This window comes from Spinacia oleracea, chromosome 5 (genome assembly GCF_020520425.1).
Source record: "Spinacia oleracea cultivar Varoflay chromosome 5, BTI_SOV_V1, whole genome shotgun sequence".
Classification (NCBI taxonomy): Eukaryota; Viridiplantae; Streptophyta; class Magnoliopsida; order Caryophyllales; family Amaranthaceae; genus Spinacia; species Spinacia oleracea.
This window is the reverse complement of record NC_079491.1, coordinates 110,404,674-110,415,844: the sequence shown is the minus strand read 5'-3', so window position 1 is coordinate 110,415,844 and position 11,171 is coordinate 110,404,674. Positions and strand designations below refer to the sequence as shown.

Sequence of the window (11,171 nt, the reverse complement as noted above, 5' to 3'; positions counted from 1 at the left end):
GAGGTTGAAAGATACACACATTTTCAAATGCATTGTGCAATGAAGATTGTTTTGCATGATAAGAATATGGTGAAAGACAAACTAATCAAAAGAGTTGAAGACTGGGAATCAAAGAAAGTGAGATTTATGCTTGCTTATTGTTACAATTATGTGTTTAACAAAGATTACATGTTATGTTCTGTTTAGATCAAAACGTATCTAAAGTTTACTTTTGAATAAAATTTGTTAAAAGGTACAAGCTAAAAGGAATGTATTAGCAGCAGAAGAGGAAAAAGATGACTGAAGTTGAAATGCATACAAGCTTGAAAGGTGAAGTTGAAAAACATATATATTTAACTATTTGTGAATGGTTGTTCCTAATGTGCTTAATTATTTGTTTTATACATCGTCTATCAAAGTTCTCCTTCGCCTCCTAAAGCATGTCTTAAATTTTTTTTGCATTATTTTATATTAATAACTCTTACTATTTTCATCCTGAAGTAAACTAATACAACTATTAATTTTTAATGCTATAGGTGGTGAAGGAGATAAATGGAAGCGGTGAAAGGAGATAAAGCGTCAAATGAAGATTTTTTTTGTGATTATAATATAACAATATATTGGAAAAAATAGTAAATATCATATAGGCAGTTGACTTGGTTAACTTAGGTTATTGTAAGTACTATTATTAAAAAGTAGCCTGACTAGAGCTGTGACTAGAGCTATCTGCTACCTAAATATATTTTGTTTACTAAAGAAGATAATGAGTTTACTTTGAAATTAATCCAGTTTACTTTTAGTGTTTCTTTAACAATCTTGTACTCATACGTGATACAACTATCTGCTACCTAAATATATTTTGTTTACTAAAGAAAATAATGAGTTTACTTTGAAATTAATCCAGTTTACTTTTAGTGTTTCTTTAACAATCTTGTACTCATACGTGATACGCCTTTGGTTTCTATGTCAATCACCTTTATTTCAAACTCTTGCGTTGCCAACACCATCAAAGACAACTACTTTGGCCTTGACCAATCTTTTCTTTTGGGGTTTTTGTCATAGTGAAGGTTGTAAGACATTTGCGACGAAGAGATTTAAAAAGAGAACTATGGTTGGATATTTCACCCAAAATATATGGAAAAAACTTATTGATGTCAAGTTGGAGTATTAAATAAAACAACAAGGCTAGTTCGAGAGTTTCAGTTATTTATTGGCTACCAAAACTAAGTGTCAAAAAATGAGGGCAACTACTGGTATTTCCCTTTATAAAAAGATCAATCAAACTTGTTAATCTGAATAATTCTACCTCACAATTGGTTACAATTTGATCAATAATAAAGTAATGCCAATCACAAAAAAGTAAACAAAGAATCATTTAAAGTAAACAAATTGACATTAGAATTAAAATTAAGAAACATAGGAGGTAGGATTGTACTAAACATGAAAAAAACATTTAAGCAAAAAAAAAAATTATACTAAATACATGGTTACTTTGTAATCCAAAATTAATAAAACTAAAATTCAAATAATCCTACTTGAAAAGCATAAATTCAAAATCTGTTCAAAGTTCTCTTAAGACTACATAATAAAATATTAAGACCTCCTTTTTATAGGAAATAAGTAAAATGCTCCTTATTTCTTGTCCGTCCTTCATTTATAGCTCATTCCATTGCGCCGTAAGATCCACAAAACGCCAAACTAGCAGACACCTGCAAGTGCATAAATAATTGGTACAAATTCAGATATAGATTAGTATAAAGTGAACAAAGAATCAGTAATAGTTAAATGAAATGAAAGTAAAAATAGAAAATTTTAAACTAAAAGTAGATGAATTAAAAATAAAAGTATATAAAATTAAAAAAAATAAAACAGAAATTCAGCAGTACCCACTGTCATTTGGTTGGACTTGGTTCATCCTAAGATCCTGATTAGTAGAAAGTAAATAAAGAATCAGCAAAAGTAAATGAATTAAAAGTAAAAGTAAATGAAATTAAAATAAAAAAAAATTAAGCAGTACCCACTGTCATTTGTTTGGACAGTTACGGCTGTCGTGGTTTACCCCTGACTGGCCACAAGCTTTGCATGTACGTCCCTTCTTTGCAGTGGTATTTACTTCAACTGCTTTCTCTTTCGCACTCTTTAGCCTCTTGGAACTTCTTCCAGATCCCTTGGTAAGACAAACATTAGGAGGGAGAACATCAACCTCCCCAGACTTTGAGCCAACAAGTAGCTCAAGTATATCAGCATCAGAAGCAGTTTGGTCTTTCCTAGTTGCATCGCCTTCACCGCACTTCTTTTTCTTCAATTCCTCCTCAAACACACTTAATTTCTCAACTAATTCAAACAAGTTATCTTCTGTGTCCTCGGCCAAACTCACACAAGAAAACATTTTAGACAAACAATCAGAGAGAAGTTGTTTTTTTTCTATCACTCCTTGAAGAATCTTCCACAAATGACCAACCTTCGAAATTAGACATGGGTTGCTTAAGGGCATCTTTTGACCAACGACGCACCAAATACTTAGATGGAATTTCACATAAGAACTTGCCCTTCATTATAAACAAGATATGTCTACACAATATCCCTTCACTCTCAAACTTTCTACAACTGCATGTACTATCATTAGAACTCGTGTCAAAAATAACATCATAATTCTTGCGCCTCTCATTATCATAAACAACAAAAAACTCTTCACCATCACCATAACATGAATTGCAACTCTCTATACCACATGCAAAACATGCTGCCTCACACTCTTGTTGAAATTCATAAAAAAGTGCGTGTGTATAAAACAACGATGCTTGCTTTTCTAATTGTAAAGGAGTAACAAGTGAAGAAAGATTTTTGGATTTCTTAACCAACTCATCTTGTTCATGTCTTTGGGCATCAAGCGCGCTATCATAACGTAGAGCAAACTCAACTAAAGTGACATGTGGATTTGTAAAATGACAAAAGAAATTGTTTTCCCCTTCAGAACGAGAAGTAACTCGCAACAAGGCACCCATAAAAAGATCTCTAAAGTAAGCTGGGATCCATTTATGTTTGATTTTAAACATATAACTAAGCCAATCATGATTTTCTAAACTAAATTCTTTCATCACAGCTTCCCAGCTGGATACAAACTCAGTTGGATCCAAATCAGAATCCCATACCACTGCATTTAACTTCTTCAAAAAATCAGTTTCTCTGCAAAGAACAGGGCCAACTTTATCAGGCACCTTACGCATTATATGCCACATCCATAAAAGCGGTTTAGTCGTTTCAAACACTTTCTCTATAACAATTGACATGGCAGGATCTTGATCCGCGAGCAAACAATAAGGTTCACAATTACCCATGCACTTCAAAAATGTCTCAAACAACCAAACAAAAGAGTCAGTATCTTCTTTGGACAACAAAGCTGAACCAAAAGTGACACACTTTTTGTGGTGATCAACCCCAGTGAAAGGAGAAAAAACTAAACAATATTTGTTTGTATCATATGTACTATCAAAAGTAACAACATCCCCAAATAATGCATAATTTTTCCTACAGATTGAATCAGCCCAAAAAGCACGAGTAAGATGTTTATGCTTGTCAACACAATAATCAAAGTAAAAACCCCCATTAGAAGCCTGTACTTTCCTCTCAAAATTTTCCTTGAACATAAACGCATCTTTGTCGCCTATATAAACTTTCAAATCACGATAAAAGTTTTTAAAATCAGTTTTTGTACCACGAACGTTGTTATAACTTCCACAATGTTCTTTACTCATCCTATAGGACTTAACAGGCCCTATATTCACTTTGGCATTATTAAAAATATATTGCTTTTGCACCTGAGTCAACTGCCTAGACTCTTTAGTAAAGGGTATAGAGCTCGGGGTTAAAAAAGGATGAGAATGGCCCTCATGAAAATAATAAATCACATATTTACCACCAGAACTATACTGTAACCGAATACAAGCAGAGCAACCAGAACGGGTCACACTTCTTTTCCGCGTTTGACTACACTCAGCATCCTGATTTCTAGGCTTGGGTTGAAAATAACCTTGCTTAGTACAAAGCAAATATTTGAGAAGTATCACTTCAACAATTTCTTTTCCAACAGTTTGTTTTCCCTTTTTATCAGTCCCATTGCGCACTTGAAAACCACAGTGAGCAGCATAAACTTTATAAAAAAGTTCAGCATCTTTTAAAGAATAAAAAATCATACCAACACTAGGTTTAAGATGATGCAAACAGCCTGCAATGTACTCCTTGGATCCTTTAGGGGAGTAACACACCCTAGGTGAGTTGATGAGGCTTGAAGTATCATCATTACTAGTTGAATCAGTAACAACACTACTAGTTGAATGATTAATCTCTGTAACTGAATTTAACAAAGAAGTAGGTAATGCTCCATCACCCTCGTTCATATTCTGAAATAAACAGAACACAGAGTAAGACAAAATTACCAAAAGGAAAGAAATTATCAACAAAAGTAAACACAACATCGAGTAAAAGTAAACACAACATCGAGTAAAAGTAAACAAAAAATAATGAAAAGTAAACACAGCATCGACGAAAAGTAAACAAAACAGAAGAAAAAGTAAACACAACATAAAAATACGAATAAGAACTAAAACCCTAATTTCAATTGTTCGAAAATAAAAATTGAAGAGCAGATTACCTGGGCAATGGAAAAAACCAAAAACAAATCCAAGAATATGAATTTGGAAGAAGAAAGTATGAGAAAGAAGGAGAAGGAGATTGGCAGCGAGAGAGGTTGAGAGAATTCGCAGGAGAGGAAGGAGGAAGAGAGAGAAAGAAAATCTGAAAAGTGAGTAGAATGGGGAGGTCATTCAACGCGGCTAAATTACGATATTACCCTTACTTATTTCGGTTTTTCGGATAGATTTACAGCCCTTAGATTCGTTCGATCGACAGTTGAGATTGGTTCTCAGTTCTCATCTTAAGGGGTGGTTCTCACCAGATCATGATTATATATATATATATATATATATTATATATATATATATATATATATATATATATATATATATATATATATATATATATATATATATATATATATATATATATATATATATATATATATATTAGAATTTAGCCCGTGTAATGCATGAATTCTATTAAATTGTTAAGTTAAAATAAAGCTCCTATATATACCAACTGCTATATTTGTATTTTAGATTAGATTATTTTTTATTTTGGATTAAATTTCATTTTAGATTCGTTTTTTTAATTATTAGAGTGTTTGATTTTGGATGAAATTGTATATGGGTAATATTAATAATTAACTAATAAATATATCTACGTGGCGTCTACTTATTTATTTACGTGACACTCGACTTTTGTAATTCAAAAATAATTTTAAAATATTATTTTTCATTGGCCGAAAGCATTAGATTTCATACGTGTCACTCTATTATTGGATTAATGTTTGATTTTAGATTGAATTTGATTTTAGATTAGTGTTTGATTTTGGATGGAGTTGTACATATTAATAATTAATTAATTAAAATATCTACGTGCCACCTAATTAATTATCTACGTGACACTTGACTTTTTAATTCAAAAATAAATTAGAAATCTTATTTTTCATTGGCCAAAACCAATAGTAATCATAGGTGGCGCGATAATATTTCAGCAATATATATAAAGGTAATTTGGTACTTTTACACTTATTTATTAGGTGATTGTACTCCGTAATAAATTTCATCGTCTTCTCATACTCCTTTGTATCTCTCCTCCTATCCTTTCTAACATCCTAGTCTCTTCTCTGGCCTCCAACCGCTCCAACTCCGCCGTATGGCTCTGCAATCACGTCGTCCCTTTCTATCCTCGCGCCAACATTGCCGTCGGCTTCCAACTGTTATTTTTTTTTACTCAACTGCCATCACCGTCACCAATATCTGCGAATGTCGTCACAATCGCATTGCTGTTTCTAAAAGGGGGGAGAGAAAAACCTTGATAAAAGATGATCGCGAGAATTCTTTTAAAGCTTGAATGTAATTTTACATGCCACTTGAAATTCAGTTAATTTAGAGAAATGTATGGGTTAATGCATTCAATTAGGGTTCAACGTTATAGAAATTTATGTGATTTTAGAGCAAATCTTGTTTTTTCTGCATTTAGGTGGTTAAATATGAAATTTTTTTAGGCATAATTTTGCATAGGGTATGTTTGATTTGAATTTAACAGCCTTTGTGTCCCTCCCCATAACAATAACAACAACAACAACAACAACAACAACAACACCAACAAAGCCTTAGCCCCAAAATGATTTGGGGTAGGCTAACATGAATCGTCATAGGAGATCGTCAATGTGACCAGAACAAACCAAAAAGGAGGGGGAAGTTAAAAGAAAAAAAAATTATAAGCGATAATAAAAATAAATAAAGTTTAAAATAGATATAAGTAAAATAAGCACTTCTATACATATATATTACAAAAAAATTTAAATAAATAAATAAATAAATAATTTAAGGGATACAAAATACAAAAAATTAAATAATACTCCCTCCGTCCCGGAATACTTGACCTGTTTTCCTTATCGGGCCGTCCCTTAATACTTGACCTGTTTCTAAAAATGGAAATATTCTAACAATATTATATTATTTTCTCACTCCATCCCTATTAATCCACCTACCCCCTACTCCATACAAAAAATAATTAAAAATTCAACCCCTACTCTCCCCTAACCTAATCCTTTACACATTTCCCACTAACTACATTAAAATAATACCCCACTATCAACTACTACCTATTAAATTAAATAAGTCAATTCAAGTCCCTTAAACTCTGTGCCGGTCAAACCGGGTCGAGTATTCCGGGACGGAGGGAGTAATAAAAAACAAAGTTTAAACTAGATATAAGTAAAATAAGCACCTTTCGAAATAGCATTTAAAATAAAATAAAAAAATAACAATAAAAAAATAAAAAAATAACAATAAAAAAATAAAACTAAAAATAAAATAAAATAAAAATGGAAGATGCATAAGTCAAATGAAGTCATCAACGTATATTCTCTCCCTCCACTCTGTCCTATCCAACGCCATATTCTCCTCAATCCCAAGTAGGTTCATATCGTACTCAATCACCTTCCTCCAAGTTTTCTTAGGTATTCCCCTACCCCTTGCAATTTTATCACTTTGTCACCCTTCTAGCCTCCTAACTGGGGCATCACTTGATCTTCTGCTTACATGCTCAAACCACCTTAAACGATTTTCCATCATCTTAAACGCAATCGGTGCAACCCCTACCTTCTTCCTAATAATCTCATTCCTCAAACGATCCTTTCTTGTATGCCTACACATCCAACGTAACATGCGCATCTCTGCCACATTCATCTTAAGCACGTGACAATGATTCACTGCCCATCATTTCCTGCCGTATAACAACGCTGGTCGAATTGTCGTGCGGTAGAATTTTCCCTTCAATCTTTGGGGCATGCCTGGATCACATAGGAACCATTTGGCACTTTTCCACGTTAACCAACCTTCTTTGATTCTATGAGCCACATCTGTAATACCCTGGTAATTCCTTATATATATAATTACCTTTTTCCGACTAATATAGAAGAAATACCAAGATATTACCGCCACCGTGATAACGACTAAGGCTATTTACCAGAATTACGCAGCAGAAATAACTAACTTTCAAAACGTATTTAAGTAGTAATGATCATTAAAACAACTTGGAATCATCAAGGCCCACCAAAGTAATAAATCGTTTAAAAATAGTGATAGTAGTCATGACTATAAATCAGAAATAAAGTTTATAAATGCGAAAGATGAAATAGTCTCTCATCACTATTCCCATGATAACTTCTCCCGCAAGTTATCTCTACCAACCTGCTTATTGAAATCTACTCCCCAACAATGCAAGTGCAATGCTGGATCATCATAGGGTCATTAAGGCGAAGGCCATGACCAAAAGACATGAAGCACGAACAGCAAAAGCTGAGTACGAACAAGCTAGAACGAAATCCTAGTCTAACATGCTTCACTCAACAATAAAGACAATCCACATGCAAACGCCATTCAATTAAATCAATTAATCATGAAGACATACTCAAGAGTTGACACGACTCTTAACTCATTGATTAATAAGAATTTAGCTTCGAACGGGTAAAATATAATAACAAAACCCACTGAGGGAAACTGAGGGTGTTGGGAGCCCACCAAACACCAAATAATATAGAGTTGGGCTTTCTACCGACACTCGGACCATACCGACGGAATTCCTGCGCATTTAATAAGCGAATAACCAAAAGAATGAAACAACGTCTTGTATCATTCAAGGAGTACGAGTTTCTCCGACCCCACTCCCCCCATTGTTCATACTCAAGGTATATACGTTCCAAGATTTTTGAAGCTCATTCGGGTTACACTTTATGTTAATTAGTATGTTAAGTTCAAGACTCAACCCAAAGACATAGCTCACAACTAATTCAACAATTACACACACGAATACTTAAACAATGACACTTCATTTTAATCCTTTAGGACTTGTGATCAAACATAGGACTCAAGTGAATTTACTCTATAGTTCAATCTCAAAACACTATTGAGACGACCCAACATTGTCCTTCTTAACATGCAGGATGTTCCCTTAGCACGAATAGTCCTTAGTTCAATTCACACAAACTCTTTAAATGTATTCTACACTTGCGGTAGAATAAACGATGCATTGAGGCAATATAATAAACAATGCACTGAGGCAATATTCAATAGGCTCATTGTATGCTAGACATCCCGTACAATAGCATAATCATAATAACTTGCATACGAAACACTCATACATGCATACCAATTTGAACAACATGTTTGACATAATTCAACGATTATAAAGTCCATAACATGCTAGTTCAATAGAATCTATAAAGCATTAATCAATCCATAACATGCTCATTCACATAGATTCAATAACAATTCTCACATGCTTGTTCACTCATCAAACATGAATTCACAACACTTAAGTTCACATGATTCACAATCAATATACTTCATAAAGTCCTCATGGAATGGGTGGTCACCCTAGTCTTGTACGTACCTGGAATACCTAAGTACGGGGGCCACTGTGCGAATCACAACTCAAGCTAGAAATCAACTCCTATAAATGATATGTGTATTTTATATAGAGTTTTACCCCCGTCCCTTAGTACTTTTATGCATCTAATGAGATCTCAGGAGCCGTTTTTAGTACTAATCTGTGTTATTGAGTGTGCCTTGAGTTTCAGGATTACTTAGTGAGAAATTGGCCTTTTGAGGCTCGTTTTATGGTGATATGGGCCACTACACGATCCCGAGGAAGTTCGGGACGACTATCGTCGACTTTCGGGAGCCTTAGATGCTTATGGTTGAGCCCCGGAAGTTAGACTCGGTGATATGGGCGAAGGATGATGTTTTTTGCAAATCGCCCCTTAAGCGGAGGGCGGAATGAGAAGACCGGGCGAAGAAGAAGAACACTGGAACCTTCAACGCGCGCCCGATCGGGCGGTCATTCTGGGCGCTGTTCTGGGCATTTCGCAACCGCCTGATCGGGCGGAATTTGGCCCGATCGGGCCGACTATCGAGCAGAATGCCCGATCAGGCAGCCTTTCGCCCGATCGGGCGACGCCAACCCCTGATGCTTTTTCGCGTTTTTTATTTCCGGTTTTGGGCTTTATTTTGGGCAAACTATAAATACTAGCCCCTTTTATTTTTAGTGAGACCTTAATTTTTAGTATTGAACACTTAGTTTATTTTCCTTAGCTTAGTTATTCTCTGTAAATTTGTTCCAAACACTTAGTTTTTAATTGCAATCAAAATTCAAGCTTTCATATTTCATTGTTCTTCATTTAGGTATTGCTTCTTACTTTGATTTATTATTTTGCTCTAGCTATGTTTTCATTGATTTATATTGCTTTAGTTATTTCAATCATGTGTGAGTAGTCTATTTTCTAGGGTTTGGGGATCCATGAATTAATATGAAGGATGATTAAATGTTTTTGATTATTAGTATTGTGGTTAATTCCTATTGATTGGTTTTATTTACTATGCAATTAGATTTGCGCAGGTTTAATTGTATTAGTCAAGCAATATCAAGTTAAGATTCGAGAGATGAAATTTGATGTTTAGGCTTGTGTCAATAGGTAGAATTGGAGTTAATACGTAGCGAGAGCCAGTTAATTCTGAGTCTATGATTAGTATCTCTTCGAGAGAGCATGCTAGTCTAATTAACTGTTTTATTGATTGTTATCGACTGTTTATCATCCTGGATTGTTGTTCATTGGTGAACCTATGCCCTAGATCTTTTAATATCTGAATTCCCTTTTGTTTTACTATTGTCGCAATTTTAATACACAAATCAACCAAACTCTTGTTCGCAATAGTCTAGATTTTATTCTTAGTAAGACAAAGAACGCTGTTTCCCTGTGGATTCGATCCTGACTTCCCTTGCTACCTAGCTAGTGATATTAGGTTTATCTTTGATTAGGTGATACGACTTAAGCCTGTCAAATTTTGGCGCCGTTGCCGGGGAAACGATTTTATTTTCTGTTATTAATGGTTTATTCTAGATTATTGTTTGTTACTTCTCAAGGAACCCCCGTTCCTTGAGACCGGATCTCACACCTGTTTGTAGTTTCTTTGTCTATGCCCAGGACCGTAGGTACTAGTAATCTTACTCCGTTCGATCCTGAGCCCGAAAGAACCTTTCGTAGACGAAGAAATTTCATCGCAGAATGTGGGAATTACTCTAACTCTGATTCTGATCATAATATTGGCGGTATTTTTCCTTCAGATACAGATTCAGTTTCAGAGATAGAGGTGGGTGACGAAACACCACCACCAGTTGAGCCAAGGCTTACAGGCTATTCTAAGCCAAGTCTGTCTGTGCTACCCAAGGCAATCATGCCTTCTATTGCAGCTGAGACCTTCAAGATTGAGCCTGCATTGATTAACATGATTGAGAGACGCCAGTTTGGTGGGGAAGTAGGTGAAGACCCAAATCTTCGCATTCAATCTTTCATCCAATACTGCTCTACCATCAAGCAAAAGGGATTGACTCCGGAGCAGACTAGGGAGATGCTTTTCCCGTTCTCTCTGAGTGGGAAGGCAAAGTTGTGGATCAATGGGTTGAATCGAGCAACCATGAAAATTACTAACTAGGAGTCTTTGGCCCTTGCATTCTATGTGAAATATTTCCCACCTGAGAAGACGACT

At 34.7% G+C, this 11,171-nt stretch overlaps 1 protein-coding gene and 1 long non-coding RNA gene across 2 annotated transcripts; one reads left to right on the top strand and one right to left on the bottom strand.

Moving 5' to 3' along the window:
* On the top strand, positions 1–774 carry LOC130460799 (uncharacterized). Its single transcript, XR_008920910.1, has 3 exons — positions 1–117; positions 233–309; positions 516–774. It is a non-coding gene; the product is annotated as an uncharacterized lncRNA (long non-coding RNA).
* Positions 775–2,381: 1,607 nt separating this feature from the next.
* On the bottom strand, positions 2,382–4,376 carry LOC110778146 (protein FAR1-RELATED SEQUENCE 5-like). The gene has a single exon (XM_021982708.2). It carries the CDS (start codon positions 4,374–4,376, stop codon positions 2,382–2,384), a length of 1,995 nt encoding a protein of 664 aa, XP_021838400.1.
* Positions 4,377–11,171: the final 6,795 nt, after the last annotated feature.

Bases quoted from the DNA above. Each gene is read 5' to 3' on its own strand.
- LOC110778146 (XM_021982708.2), bottom strand. From the start codon at position 4,376: ATGAACGAGGGTGATGGAGCATTACCTACTTCTTTGTTAAATTCAGTT.